General features: G+C 36.5%; 2 protein-coding genes across 4 annotated transcripts; one reads left to right on the top strand and one right to left on the bottom strand.

Moving 5' to 3' along the window:
• Nucleotides 1–6,230: 6,230 nt before the first annotated feature.
• Nucleotides 6,231–7,091, bottom strand: LOC147389224 (uncharacterized). Its single transcript, XM_086419756.1, has one exon. It carries the CDS (start codon nt 7,089–7,091, stop codon nt 6,231–6,233), a length of 861 nt encoding a protein of 286 aa, XP_086275882.1.
• A 3,689-nt stretch (nt 7,092–10,780) lies between these two features.
• LOC147389223 (riboflavin biosynthesis protein PYRD, chloroplastic-like) lies at nt 10,781–13,934 on the top strand. Of its 3 annotated transcripts, none has more exons than XR_015170946.1 (3): nt 10,781–11,409; nt 11,752–13,200; nt 13,546–13,934. XR_015170946.1 is itself a non-coding variant. In XM_086419583.1 (3 exons), exons 1-2 carry the CDS (start codon nt 11,026–11,028, stop codon nt 11,975–11,977), a joined length of 594 nt encoding a protein of 197 aa, XP_086275709.1. In that variant the 5' UTR covers nt 10,781–11,025; the 3' UTR covers nt 11,978–13,200; nt 13,546–13,934. The 3 variants fall into 3 exon arrangements, 2 of the variants coding, with proteins under 2 accessions (XP_086275709.1, XP_086275710.1); XM_086419583.1 differs by having other exon boundaries at nt 11,768–13,200; XM_086419584.1 differs by having other exon boundaries at nt 11,768–13,211.
• Nucleotides 13,935–23,344: the final 9,410 nt, after the last annotated feature.

Genomic DNA, 23,344 nt, shown 5'->3' with positions numbered 1-23,344 from the left:
TTGAATTATTTATTATATAAATAAAATCTGATTTTATGATTAAATATCTTCTAATCTCATGTAATTTATTTAAAAATTATAATTATTTTGATCTAAATATATGTAAATCTATTATTATAAACTGAGTTAAATGCTTTGTCTCGTCTATGGACGAGAGGAGACGTCAAACTGAATTTTGAAACCATGGCTCCATGTCAATATGACTTTCAAAAGCATTCTAAAATGTCAATCAAAATTTTAGATAGTTAGTATTGTCACACCATAACACGCTAATTTAAAGCAAATTAATAGTTTGTGTGATGAATATGACAGAATGTCGAGTCCGATACACTCTTCATTTTTATTTCCAAAACATATTAACGAGCAAGTTCGCTGGTAGGTATTCTAATTTAAAGTGACGATCTCGTCGATAAAAAGTGATGAATTTGTTGATAATCACAAGCGATCTAATTGTTAAAAAATAAGGATATTTGTCTTTAAATTTACTAGTGAGATCACCAATTTTTTATTAGCAAGTTCGTCACAATTTATTAGTGAGATCATCACTTTAAAATTAAGGATATTTGTTCTTTAAATTTACTAATGAGTTCGTTAATTTTTATTAGTGAGTTCATTACTTTAAATTAGAATACTTACCAACGAACTCGCTCAAAAACATGTTTTGGGTTTAAAATGAATAGTGTACTAGAGTCAGAATTACCGCAAGAGTCCTGATTTTCTAATTAGAAAATCTTCACTTGGTCAATACTCGATTGACGTGGCATGGATACAGAATCATAGATTCTTTCCTCCAGATACACAATTGTACATTCCCATAAAGTATGTGCAATTGTGTATCTTGAAGAAACAATCGGTGATTCCATGTCCGTGCCACATTAGCGATGAAGATTTTCTACTTAAAAAATGAAGTTGAGAGCTGATTTTCTAACTAGAAAGTCTTCACTCAGTCAATACTGGGCTGATGTGGCACAAACATGGAACCATTGATTTTTCCTCGGGATACACAATTGCATATGTTTATGCCACATCAGCCTAAGTATGGATCGAGTCAAGGCTTTCTACTTAGAAAATCATTATACAATGAAGTTTTATTTTTTCAAATCACTCTCAAAAACTCCTTAACATAATTTATCTAAAAATTTATAAAATGTGAAGATTTTCATCCACTTATATATTAGACAATCAAGGAGTATTTATTTGAAGGATATAAATTGAAATTTGTAAGACTTACGAAAGGTAATTTAGGAAAATTTCCCTTAAAGAGCTATTTCACGAAGTCCCAATTTCGAGCTTCTCACTCACTTGGGAGCAATTTTCACTCTACGCAAGAGTTAAAGAGGCATCTACTTTTTGTATCCAACCACTGTGGAAGACAAGAAGAGGTAGCAGTGTTAGTGTGCTATTAGTAAAAGTGGTGTGTCAATAGAATCTCTAAAATAAAATAAAGCCTTCTCTTCGACCGAACTCTTGAATCTCGAGGTTTCGATTAAATTGAAATTGTTATCAATAATTTGAAGGAAAGGTATTGTTTACGAGGTAAGTGTCCCCCCCCGCCCCCGCCCCCGCCCCTCCCCCCGCCCCTCTCTCTCTCTCTCTCTCTCTCTCTTCCATCTTAAACAACCACCCAAATCCCTTGATTTTTCTTCTCAAATCCATCTTCTTCAACCTGAACAGGAAAACCCTTGATGTTTCCTCCCAAATTACTCATCTTTAATAACAACTAAGAAACCCTTGCTTCAAACTCAAGTCAGAGAAATCCTTGCTTTTACTTCTCAAATCCCTTATCTTCAAGCTCTTTTCAGAAAACCTAACCCTTGACTTCTTTTTAAAATTCATCATCATTTAAGTTCTAGGATTTTGAAAAAAAAAATGATTTATTTTGCAACTCAGGGTATGTTTGGTAACACTTCTGAAGTCTAAAGTCTAGTTTCTGTTTTCTAAAATCTGGAATATGAAATCTGATTTTAGAAAAGTTGTTTGTTTGTCATTTTTAAAACTTTCTTGTTACGAACAGAATTTTAAAACATAATGGTCATTTTCACAATATTATCCTTTTGTAATTCTAATAAATTATTAACCACAAAACATAACATGTTATGCATAATGAAATCATCCGTACATTTAATTTCAATTTCTAATAAATCAAATACCCCGAAAGTATTGTTTTCAAATTAAATTCATATTTGAGAAATTATATTCTAATAAAGTAATACTCAAATAATAAATAATCATGCATTTTCTAATTGACCTGCAATCTGATCACATAAAGTGATCATATCAACTGGTGCTAGTGGTGAGAATATTTCATTATATCATGGTAGATCTTCTAACAGTTCGAAGTCTATTAAGTTTTTGTGTGAGAAAATTTTATTGAAGTAATAAAGAAAGAAGGTTGAAATGAACAAACAATGATTCAAAAGCCCAAAAATACCTCAATAACTAAGCACTTGAAATGCTATACACCCAACCACCTCCCTCAAAAGTATCAAAAAATTACTTCAAACTCCTTGAAAATTTTCATTAAAAAAGAGAATTTGTCAGATCCTAATTATCCTACCGAACCATTGCTTGCCTATGATAAAAAATATGGACAACATTCAAAAATAATTTTTAATGTGTAAGCACTATCCAATTAGATTGAGATGTGAGCTATCTAATCACCTCTTCATCATCTATGGAATAAATAATTTTAAGTTATTCCTAAAATAGACACTAGTATCATATGGTTTTAAAAATCGTCCAAGACTAAGATAACTACCCTAATAATCTCAATCGTTTTTTCTTGAAACACTCAAATCAACAAAACCTAAATCTCATACATTCAAAAAACTCTAGAGATTTTTCAATTACAAGCATATGATCGAAATTACATATATGAAGCATATGATATTAGAAAAAAAAGATATGTCCTTTAATGGATAAAAGTGATAAATCAAAGATAAAGAGAGATCTTACTGTGTAAATTTCAGAATGAAAAATATAGGATTTTCGAACACGTAACAAAAAAAAGGGGAGAGACCTTGACAACACTGTTATAGAAGACGGAGATGTAAAAGAGAAATAAGAGGTAGAAAAGTTAAAAATAATGATTTTAGGATTTATACAAAGAAGGGATAAGTGATAAAAATCAGTGTTTTGAGGAGAGTATTTTAGAAATAAAAAATAAATTCAAAATTGAGAATTTTCATCCAGCATCCCAACATCACTTAACCAAAATTTCTAAATTTTGATTCTTAATTCTAAAATCTAAATCGAAATAAATGGTAATAAAATTTTTGAAGTTTGAATTTTAAAGGTGGACCACCTCCATTCAGACTTCAGAAGTGTTACCAAACACACATTTTTTTTTTTTTGATAAGTATAATAATTAATGAAGGGGAAAGATACAAGGAGGCCGAGGAGGCCTCGCAAAGAGCTACAAAAGAAAAAAAGCTAAGAAGTCAATGATTACATAAAGCATTCCATCTAAAAAGAAAGTCATCGAAAGTAACTCCCGTAAAATCTATATTCTGTTTAGACCACAGAAACAATAAGCCCATAATCTCCAAGAATCTACCGTGAGAGCTTCTCATTTTGTTATTGAACACCCTGTTATTTCTTTCATTCCACACCCCCCAAGCAATAGCTGAGGGAAGAATAGTCCAAAGGTATCTTTTCCTGGATAAGAAAGCATTGTTAGCCCACTCTTCCAACAACGAAGAGAACTTACACGGAAAGACCCAATGAGTATGGAAAAGCCCAAGGAAAGTTGACCAAATATTGCGAGCAAAGGAACAATGAATTAAAACATGGTCTATACAGTTTCACTGTCCATCAAGCAAAGGGGACAACAGTTTGGAGTGATCCATCCCCGAACAATCAAATTATCCAACGTGAGAATCCTCCCAAGGGACGCCAACCAAACAAAGAAAGATATTTTAGAAGGAACTGCCTTGGTCCAAATGATGGATCCCAAAACTGATCTCTCCACGGAAGGGAAAAGCCACTTATAAAAAGAACTGACAGAGAATCTCAAGTCTTTAGCCCACATCCAAACCCACTTATCATGTTGGCTATCGTTGAGGTGAATCGAATGCAGGAGATCTAGAAAAGATGCCATCTCTGTTAACTCCCAATCATTAAAGTTTCTCCTAAATCCCAAATCCCAAGTAGAGCTAGATTCGTTTCGAACCAAACACTGCTTGATCAAGCGGTTCTTTTTTAGAGAACAAGCGTACAAAGACGGAAATTGAGCTACTAGAGGCGATGTACCGCACCACCAATCCTCCCAAAATCTAATCTTGTCCCCCTTCCCCGCATTAAATCTAATCCCTCTTTCGAACTCCTTGCTAACTTTGAGGATCCCCTTCCACACACTACACCCATAGGAGCCTTTAGCCTCACCACTAAACCAACCTAACCTCCTCTCCCCATACTTGGCCACAACGACCCTCTTCCATAGGCTACCCCTCTCTTCGTCGAATCTCCAAAGCCATTTCCCTAGAAGCGCTTTATTAGCTAGTTTAAGGCCCCTAATTCCCAACCCCCCATTCTTTTTAGGCAAGCAGATAACCTTCCATCTAACCAAGTGATACTTCTTCCTACCGGTCTTATCATTCCACAAGAAATTTCTCATTAACCTTTCCAATCTGATTTCTACCGACCTAGGAAGCGTGAACAGGGAAAGAAAGTACACTGGGATACTTGTCAATGTGCTTTTAATCAATGTTACTTTCCCTCCTTTCGACAAATAGTTAGCCTTCCACGTGCTTAACTTTTTCTCTAGTCTTTCAATCACCCCATCCCAAATTTTGATACTATTGTAAGGAGCTCCTAATGGTAAACCCAAGTAAGATGTGGGTAAGATGTCATGCCCACAACCCAAAGTTGCAGCCATCAAATGAATGTCATCCACGTCTCCAACCCCGAAAAGCTTACTCTTAAGCAAATTAATATGCAACCCAGAAATGGCCTCAAAACAACTCAATAAAACTCGCAACACTTTAACTTGGTCCCTCGAGTGATCTAGGAAAACCAGAGTATCGTCCGCAAATTGTAAATGAGAGATCCAAGGACCATTGTTCACTCTAAATCCTGAAAGCCTTCCTAGATTGACTGCTCTCCTAAAAAGCCTACCCAAAGCTTCAGCAACAATAAGGAACAAGAATGGGGAAAGCGGATCCCCTTGTCTCAGCCCTCTCGACCCTCTGAAAAAACCAGCTGGACTCCCATTAATAAGAATGGAATAGGACACCGTTGTAACACATTTCATGATCCACCTAATCCACTTAACTCCAAAACCCATTCTCCTCATCATGTATTCTAGGAAATCCCAACTTACATGATCATAAGCCTTTTGAAGATCTATTTTCCCAATCATTCCTATGTTCTTATCCTTAATCCTTGAGTCGAGACATTCATTGGCCATCAAAACTCCATCAAGAATTTGTCTTCCCCTAATAAAGGCTCCTTGCTCGTCATCGATTAGCTTAGGAAGGACTGCTTTCAAACGCGAGGCTAGTACTTTGGAGATAATTTTGTATACTGAGCTCACCAAGCTAATGGGTCTAAAATTGCCTAACTTATCCGCCCCGACTCTCTTGGGGATCAGGGCCACAAAAGTGCTATTAAGGCTATACTCCAAGCAAATCTTCTCTTGCAACTCTTTGACCACTTTCATGAAGTCTCCCGAGATGATATCCCAACAGTGTTTGAAGAATTCCATAGTAAAGCCATCCGGCCCCGGCCCCAGCGCCTTGTCCCCGCTCATCGAGAAGAGGACCGATCTAACCTCCTCATCCCCAATTTGTCTTTCCAACCACTCCCTATCTTCTTGATTCAACGATTTGAATTCTAAGTTATCCGGCCGAGGTCTTAACGGTTCTTTTTCTTTGTAAAGATCTTTGTAGTAGCCTACCACACCTTCCCTAATCTCCTCTTCTCCAATCACCATGGTATCATTAATGGAAAGCTTATCAAGTTGATTGCTTCTTCTATGGAAGTTGGCGACTTTGTGGAAGAATTTTGTATTATTATCCCCTTCTTTCAACCATTTGATCCTCGATTTTTGTTTCCAACTTATCTCCTTCATAAGTGCCGTCCTTTGGAATTCCAATTTCAACTCCATTCTTTTGCCTCTTTCTTCCATACTCAAAGTCCCTTCTTCCTCCTTTTTGTCCAACATCTCCATTTGCATCAAGATCTCCTTTTTTTCACATCGACTCTCCCCAAAACCTCTTTATTCCACGCTTTCAATTCTCTTTCAAGAACTTGAGCTTATTCTTGAACACACAGCCTGGGTTCCCTATAACAGGGCTCTCGCTCCACCAAGTCCTGACAAGGTCTACAAAGTTAGGTTGAAGAAGCCACATGTTTTCAAATCTAAAGGGAAGGGGATGTTTTCTAGGGTAGCCAGCTTCCAAAAAAATAGGGGTGTGATCGGAGATTGGGCTGGAGCTGGCCGATTGAATAACATTATGATACTTCTCATCCCATTCGTTATCCACCAAAAACCTGTCTAATCTGGACATCCTTAAGTTAACTTGGTTATTGGACCACGTGAATCTTCTACCTAGGAGAGGGAAATCCATTAGGTAATGTCTACCAATAAATTCATTGAAATTTCTCATGCCCTTGGAAATATTCGATCCACTATTCTTCTCATGGGTAAACCTGATGACATTGAAATCCCCACCCAACACCCAAGGCTTCTCCCAATACCACGCTATATCTTCTAGCTCTTCCCAAAATTGCACTCTTTCCTTGTTGATGGTCGGCCCATAGATCCCGGATAAAACCCAATGAAAATCATCATCCCTGTTTTTACATAAGATAGAGATAGAGAACGCCCCTACTAAATGATCGGTCACTTGGATCCAATCTTTGTTCCACATCATCAGAATCCCCCCCGCTGAACCTATAGCAGGAAGATCTATCCACTCTATGTTATCCCCCCAAATTTCCTTGATGATCTTATCTTCACACTTGGCAAGCTTAGATTCTTGAAGCGTAACAATACTGGGATTTTTGCTTCTAATAAATGCTTTCACCGCTGCCCTCTTGCTCCTATCACCCAACCCTCTTACATTCCAAGATAGAACTTTTATCGACATTGAGATAAAACACGACCCAATACAACGGGAAGCAAACTACCTTTTAACCAACCTGACCAGGTCTTTATCCAATTGTGGTCTGAGTAAGCTCCTGGTCATCTCCAATGGAGCAACCACCACCAACTCATTGTTCACTCCATCCTTGTAACTTCGAATTTCCTGAATACTCTCGGATTCTAATTGTTCATTCTTCTCATCTAGTCCAAACCCTTTATTGATACGATTAAATTCCTCCTCCAAAACAATTTTATCTCTCGAATCCCCGATAGCCACTCTCAGGATCAGGGAACACTCACTATCTCCTATTTCTGGAACTAAGCCGAAGTCTTCCGCTAAATTTAGTGCATTACTAACTAACCATTCCACTGTTTCCAATTCTGTCCTAACTATCCCTTCCTCATGTATTTCCGGCTGCGACTCACCCTTGTCTCTAGCAGTCCAATATTCATCTTTATACGCCTCTGTCCGATTATCAACTACCACCTCCCCTGGTTTCTGAGTAGGAGTTAATGATACAAGGGCTAACTGACTGGCATCTTTTATGTTCTCCCTTCTTCCATCCCTCTCTTCGACTAGCTTAAAGGAATGAGGGAATTCGGAGTCGGCTGCAGGGTAACTACATCTGAACAAAGAGGAAGCACTGCAAGGAACAAGCGACGAGACAACCAAAGGAGATAGCAAAGACACTAAAGTAGAACCAAAAAGGACTTTAAATTGAGGATTCTCACCAGGGTGAAAGGAGAGTACCTGAGGAAGAGTGGGTGTCCCAAATATGTTTCTTACCAGGCAAGATCCCGGGCTAATAATGTCACTGTTGCTGTTGCTTGGAGAGATAGGAACTATAGATCTTCCTGGATGACGCCAAATATCGATACGAAATCTATCCCAAATTCTGGCTAGTGGGACAAGATGGTGTTTGGACTGTTCGTCTCTCTCTTTCTTTCTACTAGTAGCTTCTGGGGTCTTCACATTCTGCTCTTCACTCCTCAAAAGGTCTCCTAGATAAACTACCCTTTCGTAGTTTGTCCCATTAACTGAGTCTGAGTTAGTCTTCTGTGCACCATGATCCCCTGCTGCCTCAAGAACCTCCACTGATGGGGAGGACTCTCTAAGAATCGACGGAGCTATTCTCGAACCTATGCAGCCCCAATCACTGTCGATCGCCTGAATCTCAGCCTGAATACTCTGATTTCTCTGTGAACTCGATCCTGCTACGTTAACCTCTGTATTGTCACTTGCTACCTTCCCGCTGCCAAGTTGTGAGTTGGGGTTGGATGGCCCAGCCACACACTCGTCGCCATAATCCGAAACTTTTTGCAAAGAGAAACCTGTAGGTTCTATTCGCAGATCGCAAGGCAACTTCTGATGTAAAGAAATATCGCAAAGATCTGTCCACACTTCACTAGGATTTGGACCAAGACTTTCGCTCCTGGTGATCCTTGATTTAGCTAAGGCTTTGAAAGCATCTCCCAGCTGTTTTCCTGAAGAAGATGAACGCTGCGTTCTGTCTGTAACTACTCTCTCAGCAGGAATTCTACTTGTAGATTGAACAAATACCTTCCGGGCCTGCTTCTCATTTAATCCACCCTTATTTTTAAACAAGGTTGGGCCAGAACTGGACTGGACAAGCCTATTAATTGGGCCTGGATCTAAACAGCTCGATTCCAGGCTTTCTCCCCCTGGACCATCTCTTCCCTGTCCCACTTCAAAATCGGACCGAGCCTCTATATCCTCAAATGGATTGGGCCCAGCAACTCCAGTGATGGCCTCTGGGCCTTTAATACCCACTTCAACGTTAATGGGCCTCTTAGGCTCCACTATCCCGTTTCTACGCAACCAACTAATATAGCCCAGATTTCTAGCTATCTTAGCTAGCAATTTCGTTGTACGGTTGTATTTAAAGACCCATCGACGTGGTTTCCGGCTATTGATGCACTTGACACGTGTTCCTAAGCAGGTACGAGATTTGAAATTACGAAATCTCTGAAGCTTGATTCTCACGCATCTTCCCCATGATTTTGATAACTCCCGGCCCATCTTGATAACTCCAGATGTTGTCTTCTCCAACTGACCCTCCCCTTCCTCCGACTGTAGTCCAACCTCATCCACTTGTATACCCCTCTCTGTTGTATCAATACTACTCATGGCTTCTACTCCTGTCCTTTTTTCCACCATGGGCTCCTCCCTTTCTATTTCTTCTCTTGCCACCTCAATCCCTATCGTATAACGAAAACCATCCACCCATACGTACAACCCTCGGGGCATCTTCCATGGAGAGGAGTTAACCTTTATCCTTGCTCTGTCCAACCTCGCGCGACATAGGGTGATCGAATCTACTTCCAATAGACCACCAAGCTGAGTTCCAATTTTTTTGAAGGCGAAGTTGTTCCATAAGTGAAATGGAAGCCCACTGATACATACCCAGGTTCCGCCTTCTTTCCATACAGGTTTTAAAGAGTTACAGTCCGCGAACCAAGGACGTAAACTGAATGTGTTGTCACCCACCGAGACTGATCTACTCGAGTTCACCTTCAAGAAATCTGCTCTGCTCCCCAACATCAGTATCCGGGTGTGAGGTTCCCACGTTAGTAGTTTAGTCGTTGCTGACTGAGAAAGACATAGCTTCACTACCGATAGGAATCCATCCCAATCTGCCTCCATAGAGTTAGAGCTACAGATAAAAGACCACCTCCATTTGCCAAATGCTATTCCATTAGTGTGAGCTTGCGATAATGCATGCTTACGGGCTAACTTTTCCTCCTGCTTCAAGTACTCTTCCTTAGCTGATGCTGTTGGAACCATTGTCTTTGCATTAGGAAGTTTATTTACTACCTCGACCCACGACTTAGCCTTCCCTCTCTCCTCCACTGGCCCATTCATCTTCTCCTCTGGATTAAGTAGTATTTTTAAAGCGATACTGACTTGCCCCCAGCCTTCACCCCCTGTTGCTTCCGGGAACACAATCCCTCGAGATCTAAATCGCTCCGAAAACTGTTGTAGCTTCAAGAACCTACCATATAAATTTTGCTCCCCCTGAATCATAAATATCCTGCCCCCTTTCGAAAACTTGGCTCTGAAAGTTTTTGAAACTGTTTTTGCTAGATCAAGTTGATTGGATACCCATATTACTTCCTCTTCCAACAGCTGAATCTTCGATTCCAGCCTTTTACCCAATTCCTTGATCTCTATCCCTCTCCTCTGATGAACCCAGACTTCCTTTAATTCGAAGACTTTACATTCCACCGTTAACACCTTACTCCTAGTTGAAACCATACTTGCTTTTTCCTGAATCGCATTTTCTTTCAGTAAAGGACGAGAGGGAGCTCAACAAACAGTCAAACACACATTCAATGTGCAAGATAACTCAAAAACTCAATGATGTGGCAGGTGCCAGACCCGTAAAAAAAAATTTTCTTTAAGATACACAACTACACATGTTTTATGGGGATGTGCACCAATGTATCATGAGGGGAAAATTTACAATTCGTGAAGGGTAAACGTCAATTGAGTTTTTGAGTTATCCTGGGAGATTGAGTTACAAAATCATTGCAGGTTGAAAAAAATTAGTTTAAAAAAAAAATCATTTTTTTTTTTATAGAAATATGTTTGAAGATGAAGGTGATTTTTTTTTTCAACGAAAACTTCAATCGGATTCGAATTCAGATGGCGTAATTAGTTTTCGGATACTGTAATGTTCTATTTGATCAATATCCGTTGACAGCACACTCCCCAGTCCCCAGTAATAAAATAAAATAAAAATAAAAACCTCTCGAAAGTCAAAATCTACAGCAAAACCCTAGAGTTTTTCCCTACTATCAGCATTGACAATTGTTTTTGAAAACTCCTCTATTCATCTCTTTGAAATCCAAAATAGAAATACTTCAAATTTCACATTTATCTATTTCATCTCAGTTTTTACTTGCAATCCTCTAAAATGCATCTTCAGAGCCTATCTCCATCAAAATTCAATCTTGACCCCATCAGCTTTTCAACTTCTGCTCGTTTCTTCATTCATTCATCGTCAATAGATCCATATACCCAACTTGTGTATGATTGGAAAACCAAAAATGGGTTTTGCAGCGTTCGCAAAAGGGCATCTAAAGCTTCATTTTTGAGTAACCATGGTGGCTTGGTTGGTATCCGATGTGAGAGGCTTAGAGAAAAAAATGGTAGGTTTTATATGAGGAGGTGTGTAGAGCTTGCAAAGAAAGCAATTGGGTGCACAAGTCCAAATCTCATGGTGGGATGTGTGATTGTGAAGGATGGAGAGGTTGTTGGTGAAGGGTTTCATCCGAAAGCAGGACAACCTCATGCTGAGGTAACCCACATTTCTTCAGTCTTTCCAATATATAGTATAGAATTATACTTTTGATTCTGTTACATTTGCCTTTACTTCAAATATTTAAGGCCTGTTTGGATCACCATTTTTGTTGAAAAGCTCTTAAAAATATCTTTTTGCAGGGCACATTGGCAATTAAAACAGACCCTTAGTTTTAGTTAGTTTCCAGATAGTTTGTAAACAAAAAATTTCATCCTTTTTTTTTTATATTTCTTTTTAGTGTGTGTGTGTGTGGTTGTGGGTGGAAAGGGAGAATCTGAGAAATTGAAAAAATTCTTAGTATATTGATTTGTGTGATCGCTGCTGAAGAATTTGGGTCAGGAGTTGAAATTTGCAGGTTTTTGCTCTGAGGGATGCTGGGTATGAGGCCGAGAATGCAACAGCATATGTGAACTTAGAGCCATGTAACTATTACGGGAGGACACCACCCTGTACTGAAGCATTGATTCGAGCAAATGTGAAATGGGTGGTTGTTGGGATGGTGGATCCAAATCCCATTGTGGCTTCGAAGGGGTGGAAAAACTTAGAGAGTCAGGGATTAATGTAACAGTAGGTGTAGAGGAAGAATTGTTCAAGAAGCTTAACGAGGCATATATCCATCGGATGCTTACAGGGAAGCCCTTCGTTACATGAGGTAGGCTCACTTGATTGGTATGCACTTCTCACTGAAAGAAATCATATTATTGGTATAATAGAATGAGTTTGATGTATCCTGAAGAATACTAATCCAACCCGTTTCATGATAAAATGTGACCTGTTAACCAACTGACACGAGCATTTTCTCTTTTTGACTCAATTAGTTGTTTATTCTGGTGATGCTTACGTTAATACCATCTATGGAAGTTAATATGTGGTTATGCAAATATGGTTTGATATCAGTATCCGAACTCTTGTGGATCAACTCTGGACTCGGCTGAACCCAGCCTACCTACTCCATACCTCAATTTAATAAAAATTGGCAGTAATATTTGGAAATTAAAAGATGGAACTTCTGTACAGTAAAGATGTCCAATTAACCCAAGAATTTTTTTTTTTTTTGTGGGTGAAATCCTTTTCCTCATGTTTTAGATTATAAAATCTCTCTGTCGTAGGTCTCATGGGACTTAAGTGTGCCTTTCTATGCTTGCCGTAGATTGACATAGAATCTAAACGTTTTTTTTCAGTTAACTGAGGTGTCCGGGCCTCTTAGAGCACCCGAGTAATCCTCGGGCACATGCATTCCCCTCTTCATATGCATGTAGCGAAATTTCTGGGAAAAATCCATGAGATTGGCCCTAAGGGGCAATTCGAACTCAAGACTTCCGCTTCCCAAGGCGTGATATAGGATCTATACCTTAACCTCTTCTTTTATTCGAAGTTTTATCATTCAAGAGAGAAAAATGATATCGAGGCGAGCACAAAACTTCATACACCACCATGACATAATTGCGAAGAACGTCCTTGCAAGTTTGGTGGGTAGAAGTAAAGTTTTGACCTCCCAAGTCTTGTTCTCAACTGTGCTGCCTGAGGCACCCAAGTGTTCAAAGCTGCCAAGGAATCGTCGAAAATCATAATGGAAGCCATTGGTAGTGGGTGTTAGTGAACTCAAACGAAGAGCGAGATTGGAACGGCAAATGAGGGAGGGGGTGCGCGAGATGAGTCTACGACCCCCTGAAAATGGATTGTTGGTAAAAAATTTAGTCCCAATTGCTCACAAGTTTCCTCTGCAAGAACAAAGCTATTCACTTGTGTCTCAAAGGTTATGGAAAGCATCCCGATTCATTCTTGCAGGTAAAAGAGAGGTTAGATGATGTTGATCTGGTTTGGTCTATTACAGAATGTTTGGATTGAGAGAAATGGAGAGGAGAGGAGAGAACTTCATAGAGAAAAGAAAAGAAAAGAAAGTAACTTTCTATCCACCCTGTTTGTATAGATAGGAGAAAAAAGAAGAGAAAAGAAAGTAATTTGTTTTCATTCTTTCATTTTCTCTCCAAATCTCCTTCCCGATTTGGGGGAGAACAAAATTGAGCATTTTTCTCTCCATTATCCTTCTCTTCTCTCCATTTCTCTCAATCCAAACAGAGCGTTAGTAGTTTTTGTATGGATCTACGTGTTAAGACCAGCTCATGTATGCAGATTATGTGGTGAAGTCCATGTGGGACCACAGCCCAATAAGATCAGGACATGTAATGTTGCTGGGAGCTCATCCACCAAAGAACATAGTTGGGAAAGAGGAAGCATGGAGCATATTCTTCCTCTTGTGAAATCTTTTCATCTCTATGTGTTGATGTATGTGGCTCATATTGAGTGGAACACTTATATAAAGAATACAGGCAGATGGTGGTGTGAAGTCGAAGTGGAGAGAGGAGAGTTTTGCGTCCAAGCAGAACGAGGAACGCATAACGTACAATAGGTATTATTGGAATTTTCTAGTACATATTGTTCGACTAGGATTTATTATAAATTCTTATGATGTAATCCTAATTTGACATATAGTGAAAAATTCAGTTTCTCGTTTTTGTGGATGTAGGCACATCGTCGAACCACGTTAAATCTGTGTATTTATTTTTATTTCTTTCTTGTTTTTCACTTTAGTATTATTCATCAAAATTGCCGCACGTAGCACAACACTATGATAGGTTGGGGAGAGTTGTATTGCATGAGGAGAGCCTTCAGGCTGATTGAATTCTGGCCATTGTAGTATTGTGCATGCAAGCTGGTGTGGATATCCCCGAGTACCCAACAAGGAGATTGACCTTCCCTGTTTACAACATTGCTGGGAAGATGATAGATTTTGAATGGAAGTTTCTTAAAGATGATTCACCTGGCAAGGAGGCTATAAGATTTATCGATGAATCTTTTAAAGAGCTTTGAGAGTATGGTAGAGTTCAAATTGGGAAAGAGCTCCAACAAATGTCAATCACAGTCCAACACCATTTTGACATGTGGTGCTGATGACATAAGCAATAATAGAAGAATTTTTCTCTCCTGTCCATCGTAAATTACCTGATAATATCACCTTGTAACATTAAAAAACATGATCCAATACAACAATGTTGTAGTGGATGAAATTCTATGAATTTCATTAAAAAAAAATGTTATTTTTTACCGTTGTATTTTAATTTTAAATTTGGGTGCTCGGTAGCTCTCCATTTTCAACACCATTGATTAAGTTCGAAAAATGTTACTCTTTTTTTTCAAATTTTTTACCATGAGCTTTTTCATGAAATCTAGAAGCCTACAGTGATCAATTGCCAATATGATAACCCATGCAGATCACACAATACTTTTTAAGATTTGAAATCTAAAAATTAAGATTTTGTGGCAATAGATGTGCGGGCAGGAGAGAAATTTCTCTCTTATGACTTACATCATCAGTGCCACACGTCAAATAGGTGTTGGGATGTGAGCAAACAATCGCTGGCGGCACCCCCGCGTGTACGTGGAGGAAAAGAGACCATCATCAAGGAAGTTTGAGTTGTTCAAGGTAAATTAACTAAAAAAGATCTAGAAACATATAACTCAGTTGGTATGACATTTTGTAAAATAACTTTTGAGGTCTTGTAAGTCGAACTTATCCATCAAGATATTTTTTTTTTTTGTGCGGGGAGGGGGGGCTGAATCTCGACAAAATCCTATTGAGTGAAGCCAACTCGACCAAATTTCAAGTATGAGTTTTAAAATTATGTTAAAATCCAACTCTCTTGATCATGATATTTTCCTAAGTGCAATCAAATGGTGGAATTCACTTTGCAATGACTATTTTCTCATGGAATTCATATTCCATTAGAATAAGAACTCCCTTCGATCAAATAAATCATTGATTTTCTTCTCTTAAGTTAAAACATGTCACCTTCAACATCTTCGATAAAAAAATCTTACCCTATTCTTCAATCTGATTCTATAATATATATAAACTTTAAAAAGAAATATAAAAAAATTTTACATGCTCCCCAACCTTAAGATTATATTTATTTTAATCTTCAAAACTCAAGGGAAAAAAAGTGGACTTTTGAAGCAACCGACAATAAAATCTAGAAAGAGCGTATGGCTCAACAACTGTATCTGAAACCTTTGGTGAAGGAAATACAGAAAATGTAAGCATCATGTGGTCAGGGTATTCTTCCCCGATCTTCGAGATCAGTAAAGTCCCCATGCCAAAACCAGTTCCTCCACCTAGAGAATTGCCACTTGTAAACCTTCACAAATTTTAAACAAAATCAAAAAATAAAATTGTAAAATATATTCAAATATCAAAATCATGATAGAAATCTATACAACTACCACATTCTTGGATTTTCACTAGAATATGTAATATGTGATCATAAGCATTAAATCTAAAAGAATAATATTGAAGTGACCTCAAAAATATAAACCACTAAACTAAGGATTAACTCAAAAATAATATTGAAAAAAATCTCACCTACCAAGAAAATTAACTAAAAATATATAAACCACTAAATCAAGGATTTATAGCCGGATCCAGACAAAAAAAAAATCACAAATGTAAGTTAAAAACAATTTTACATTACCTCAAGTTTAACTTGAAGACAATGTTACATTACCTTGAAGATAGACATAGTCCTCGGCCTCCTTCCGCACCACATCAAGAACCGAATCGTTGAGTTCGGCTCCCTCAATGCGTAATGTCCCTTGGCCCAATTATTCCCATCAATTACAGGATTTTACACATCTTTTAGCCAACACACTCATTCTTTTCTTTTCCTTTTCAAAACCAATAATCCTCAACACTTTTTTTTTTTTTGTTTCATATTCAACCTTAAAGATATGATGTCTAGGGAGGTAAAAACAATGGAATTTTGGTTATAAAAAAATAAAAAATATTTTTGTATTTTCATAAAAAAGTTAAGTTGAAAACATGGTTCGAGATAAACTTAAATAGATAAAAATAAAAATAATGCTGAAGTGGTCTCAAGATTGTTCCCCACATTGCACATCCTAACATGAAAGTATAAAGGAATCATAGATGCTTTTCATTGAGATACAAGTGAAAAAGCATATACGGTTCCTATACACCTTCATGTCAGGGCATGCGATAAGAGGTACAACTTGAGGTCACTCCAACATGACTCTTAAAATAAATTTACAAGGTATCTCAGTAAGAGAGAAGAACGATGCTGGGCTTAGACCCATAGTTCAGTTGGTATGACACATTGTAAGGAAACTTTGAGGTCGTGGTTTTAAAGCTTGCTTACAAAAAAAAAAAAAATAAAAAATTCAGATTAATAAAAAAAGAAAATTATAATATAGCCTCAAACACTTTAATACAAACAGAATTACAGCCTCAAATATATGATTTAAATCATATGAAGAATTTTCCTAGGAATGTCCTAAGGAGAAATCATCCTTGGAAAATTTATACTTTGAACATTTGCAAATTGGACCATTTTGCTAAGTTGGTTAAAATCATCATGACTGTAGATATGTCCTATGTTCAAAATCCATCTTCACCAACTAAGTATTAACCAAATAACCTTCTCAATTATTGGGAAAAAATAAAACATAACACCAAAATTTCAAATCCCACGAATGCATCCATAATGCATTTAAACTTTGTACTTATTAGGATCTTTTTGGTAAAAAAAATAAATGAAAATGCAATATTTCCATAATAGTAAATTTGTTGAAATTATAAAATTACTCTTTTAATCTTCAATATTACAACGAGATCCAAAACTACGTACCCTAATTAATGGTATGAAAATACAGTTGCAATTTATTTAATTATAACTACTACATAAAATCATTAAAAATAATTATTAAAAATATATTATATATAATATAAAAAAAACCATGAAATTTTTTATCTTACCTAAATCCTAGTTTTTGTGTTTTTTTTTTTTTTGTTTTTTTTTTGGTAATGCATTAGGATTGCAACTTGGGCGGATTGACTTGACACTACAACATTTTTTATCTACAGCGGCGGATTTTTCGACCACTATAGGGTACTTTTTCCGTCGGTAAAAGCTATTGTAGCGGATGAGCAGCGGATCCAAGATCCGACGTTGTTGCCTCGGTCGCTAAATGTAGCAGCGGATAAGTAGCAAAGTCCTCAACTCGAGCTAATAACACAGCCTGAACATTGAATCTGAGCTCATTAACCCAAGCTCAACCTGAGTGTGAGCTTCTCAACGTTGGTAGAGCCCGGGTTAACCTGAGTGTTTAGCTTGGTTTCCAAACCCTCGACCCTAATTAATGTCAGATTGAGTTATCTTAACCCATGCACATCTCCTGTGCTACATAACTTGGCCCAGGTTCCCCCATCAATTAGGTTGAGCTTAGGCTAGCCAACCCAAGTTACAGACCTACAATGCATGTGCATTTGCACAAGCCACATACTAATATAAACAGCAAATCACATTTATAGATTATATATGAATCTATGGACTTAGGTCACACATAATCAACTTGTGGGCAACATTCACCTTGGTTTGCAAGGAGAAAACTAAATAAATAAAAAGTTGGTAAAAAAAATGGATGGTAATCAAACAATAAACATCAATACAAAAAATCAAACTTTATATTTTAAAAAAAAAAAGTTACATCCTATAATACAGTCGGCCCTCTCTATCATCTCTAATGATACAATCAAGCTGGTGAGGAATGACACATGGCCACAACTCAATTTCTTCTTCTGAATCCACATAGGATGCTAAAAAATCAGCCGCCCTATTAACCTCTCTATAAACAAAAGAAAATGTTATTTTATCAAATTCTTTACATAATCTATATATTTCTTCGACAATATGTGCCACCGTTGATATGGGGAAAGCTCCTGAAATACATTTAAGACCTACTTGTGAGTCTGAAGATACCTTCAGTCTTCGACATCCATATTTTACTGCTAAACTTAATCCCTTCTGTATGGCTAGTAGTTCGTGATGTACTACCGACTTCGGCTGAGAGCACCCTGCGTAGGCAATGATCATTTCTCCATTGTGGTCTCTAAGCAATGCTCCCTCACCACCCCGCTTAGCGCGCAAGGATCCATCCGTGTTAAGCATGTATTCTCCTTCAGCTGGTGGATCCCATTTCAAACATTTAGGAATTTTTGGAAAGAAACCAGTGTTGTTATTGCAAGACGAAAAATTGTTCAAGCTCTGAACGGCATTCATCCTGATTTGGAAAATTGGAAAATGGAATATGCAAAAAAGACGCAGTTGTGAGTGACTAAAATGATTTCAGTTGAGTTGGAGACGTAGAAATGAAAATGATTTCATTTGAGTTGGAGACGTAGAAATGAATTTTGTAGTTTAAGACATTAATACGTGAAGACGAATACGACTTCGAATGGGACACAAAGAACTGGGATTTTGCTGTTTTACACTTTTGATACGCGTTAAAACATTTTAATATTTACCAATAAACCTCCAAAAATAATAAAATTATTTTTAAACCCCTTATCAAATAAAGACTTAAATAAAACCCAATTTTTATATCATCTCAGAGAGAATAATGTCTGGGTTTTTGAGAATATGAAGATGAATACATATTTACACATAAAAACTGAAGTTTGTTAGAATTTCAAAAATCAAAATCCGTTTTGTGGTTTTAAACTTTAATAGAGTCTAAATAATCCTTTTTTTCGGTGTTTCCCCTCATAAATTTAAGAATCAGGAAGATGAAGACATTTATCCAATACATATCCACATAGAGACATGAGAAACACTTTCCTTACTTACATAGTAAGATTTCAAATCTGAAATCTTACTAAGGGTCCTTAAGCTCAATTAGATTACCAATTGGAAATCCAACACCACAGTCCTCTAGATTTCTAAGATAAACCCATAAAAAAAAAATTTCAATAAAATATTTTTTTGGGCTTGATCCAAGTTTTGAAAATGGACAGCTACTGAATTCCCACCAAACTCCCAAATTTTAATGGTGAAAAATAATACTTTTAAAGTTTTACTTTTTATTTAAGTTCATAGAATTTTGTCCTTTACATCCTGTAGTATCGATTCATCGGATCACATTTTTGGATGCCACTAAGTGAACTTAACGACGCTTAGTAAGATTTGAAATCTTACAAAGTTAATGGGGCCAGAGTTGCTCTAGAAACATTAGAGTTTTGGAGAGAACCATGGTTGGGACTTGTAAATTTTCTTTATTTGACAAGGGACTTACGAAAAATTTAATAATTTTTTAAGATTTATTGGTAAGTATTATAATCTCCGTTTACCTGACTCATCCTACCCTTAGTTATTCGGGTATGGGTATGGGTGCAAATTTTTTATGTGTAAATTTATCTGTAATTATTTTTAGGGTCGGATATGGATATGCATCCTATCCAACCCAATTATCCATTTATCCGACTTTAATATAGTAAATTCACAATAAAATATGTGTATAACAAAAAATTAGGATTTTACCATCATGTTCACAATGAGGTATATATATCCGATTTGGATATCCGCTTGAAATTTTGGTACAATCGAATATCGATATCTTGTAAAATAATGGATAAATAGTCGGATATGGATATTCTTAACATAAGTGGGTAAAAAATCGGATATAGAGTTGGATAAGGATATGGTAATAACTTCACCCGACAAAACTAAGGGCTAAGAATCAATAAAAGAGGGTTAAATGCTACATGTAAGTGGTTGTTGTAGTGAATTCATGAAGATTTTTTTTCTCACAGCATAGTCCAACGGTCGTTAAGTTTGACATGTGTCAAAACTGACATAAGTCATAAAAATTTTCTATTGTGGTTTGTGGCGCCTGGTAGTACTAGTCAACAAGGAGGTACTGTAAATCAAGCCACACCTAAGGGTATTTTCATAGTTTTACTAATATTATGTAAAACTCTAGTTAGGTATCCTGGGGTATTTATATTTCTCATTTTTTTGTGAAATGGTGTAATCTATAACTACGAGGTTTTCTTTATAGTAGAATCGATGTGATCCGTAGACGTACCTCAATCTAGAAGAAACCACATAAAATCTCTGTGTTTTTTTGCGTGGTTGTATCTTGTGTTTGGTTTTTCGATTTGTTTTCTTGTTTCAATTGCACCTATTTTCTTAACAACTGGTATCAGGGCTAAGTTTTTAGTTTGAGTAGGAGCAATGACTAAATAAAAAATAAGAATCGATAAGTTCAATGGTTCGAATTTTGGACTGCGGAAGATGCAAATCGAGGACGTTCTTTATCATAAGGACCTTTATCGTCCTTTGGGAGGAAAAACGAAGAAATCGACGAATATGATAGATGAAGACAAAGAGATTCTTGACAGGAAAGCCCTAGGTACCACTCAATTATCTCTGACTCTGTCTGTGACTTTCAATATCTCTAACAAGAAGACTACAATAGATTTGATGGTCGCTTTGTCAAGGATGTATAAAAAACCCTCTGCCTCAAACAAAGTTTTCCTTATGAAAAAGTTATTCAACATGAAGATGGTCGATGGTGGTAGTATGATTAAGCATCTGAATGAATTCAATACAGTCACAACACAATTGGAATCCGTTGAGATTATCTTTGAAGATGAAATCAGGGCCTTACTGATTTTATCTAGATTACCAGAGAGTTAGGTTTGTCTGGTAATGGTCATGAGCAAGTTTTCTGGTTTCAAAATTTTTAATTTTGATGATGTTGTTCGCATCATCTTATACGGGCAATCTTCTCCGCCGTGTATCCTTTATCTGCAGCATATCGATTTCTTGTCTGTGCACACATATGTGAAATTTGTCAATACATTTCCAACAACTCACGACAAAAAGAAGAACACGTGATTTACATACCTGAAGTACAAACTACATTGTCTTCTTGACACTAAGGACATCCCATAAGCCATCAATGCACTTTTTCAAGACCAAATCAAATTCACGTGTTATGGAAAAATAGAACAAATTTCCCACATTTCACTTGTTATACAGTTTAGGGCACAAAATGGAGAATCATTGTAGACACCCTATTTTTTAATCTGCCTGATTCGAGAATTTGTCACCCGATTGTTATGGGTTCCAACTGATAAGCACAGAATATGCGAAGGACTTGAAAGCTTGTGAATCATTTTCCCAATTTTTTTTCATTTCTAGTCCTTTCATCTTTCTTACTCATTACACTCGACATAGAATATTACGCATATTTAGGATCGTCACACTATACACTTAATTTAACAAGTATGCATGCTTAGGTTCATCACACAATTTTATAACTTAGAAACCTCACAATACTAGAAAAATGTGACCTCGAGCCTTAGAAATAATCAATTTGAGATTGAAAAAAGCCTCACGCCAAAATTTACAAAAATTGACAAAATGAAAAGAATACCCCTTGTGGGTCCCATATTCCAAAGTGTCTCGAAAGTACATTTATTACTCTCAGAATATGATTTTAGGTCTAACGAGTCATAAATCAATAAAAACGGGGAATTTCATGAAAAATAATAAAAATAACTAAAATACCCCTTGATATCTGACTTTTACCTAGAGCTCTTGATTCCTAAGAAAACGTGACTACAAATAAATTTTCAACAATTGTCACACACATCAAAAAATTTAGAAACCTCATGCTTATGAAAATTGGAAATTTTCACATAAAATGACAAAGTTTAAATCGAAATTTGATTCCTCAATCACGAAATTTAAACATCAAAATTTGAAACATAACATTAATTAAAATTTTAACCTTAATCAACTAATCAAAATTGAATATTAAACTTAATTAACCAATCAAATTAAAATTTAAACTTAATCGACTAATCAAAATTAAAATTTGAAACTAAATTTAACCAATCCATTTGTAATCTTAACTCAATCGATCAATCATACCGAAAATTAAAACTTAACTCATCATTGAACCAATCACTCAGTTAAAAATTTAATTAATCCAATCAAACAATGAATAAAAATTTTTAGCCAATCAAAGACTACCAAGTTACGAATAATGTATGATCACTACCCACATTCTCTTATAAAAAATGTGAGAGAGAGGATAAGTAAAAAAGGAAAGAAATAAAAAAAAAACATTTATATTGGAGAGGAATCTAATGTCCCAATCAAAAATCGATGGAATGAAGAAATAAAAAATAGACATAGAAATAGAAAGTAGAAGAAAAAAGAAAGGCAACTAGAAACTATAAAAGGATGTCCTCAATCCATCCTTGAACACACAAGACGTGACCTAGACTGAGTTTGATCTCTCCAATTGGTCTTGCAAAAAATAAAAATAAAATAAAATAAGAAGAATAATAATAATAAAAAACCATAAGAAGAAAAAGGAGAATAAGAAGAAGAATCGAACAACAATAACAATCACGTTTGTCCTCTCTTCTTCTCTTTAACCTTCTCCAATAGTAGTCATGCATGTCCTCTCATTTTCTCTTTAAACTTCTCCAACAACAACCGTGTATATCCTCCCTTCTTCTCTTTAAACTTCTCCAACAACAGTCATGTTTGTCATCTCTTCTTTGCTTTAAACTTCTCCAACAGTAGCCACGCATGTCCTCTCTTCTTTTCATTAAACTTCTCCAACAACAACCATGTCTATCCCTCATTCTTCTCTTTAAACTTCTCCAACAACATCCACATCTGTCCTATCTTCTTTTCTTCAAACTTCTCCAACTACAACCGTCGTCCCCCTATCCTCACTTCATCTTCACGTCTCCACAATAATTGTTCTTTATTCTTTATCCACTATTCTCTGGTGTCTTCCATAGTAGCAACGTAATTTTATTTATTCTCTTAAATGCTTCCTTCACACTCATCTCTATTACAACCACGCTCCAAGCCATCTCGAGTTGTGCCTAAAGGATTGCATTTAGCCACCAATCTATCTTAGAAGTAAATTTGATTTTACTTTTATTTTTTCTTCTTCTCATATTTTATGTCCCTTCTTTCTATTTTTATTTTATGATCATTCTACCCTCCATTGATGCTTTATAATGTTCCTGAATTGTAATCATCATGTA

This window comes from Akebia trifoliata, chromosome 12 (assembly GCF_017979445.1).
Source record: "Akebia trifoliata isolate Shusen 1 chromosome 12, ASM1797944v1, whole genome shotgun sequence".
NCBI classification, from domain to species: Eukaryota; Viridiplantae; Streptophyta; class Magnoliopsida; order Ranunculales; family Lardizabalaceae; genus Akebia; species Akebia trifoliata.
Note: the sequence above shows the minus strand (reverse complement) of the source record. Positions and strands in the feature narration are given on the sequence as shown.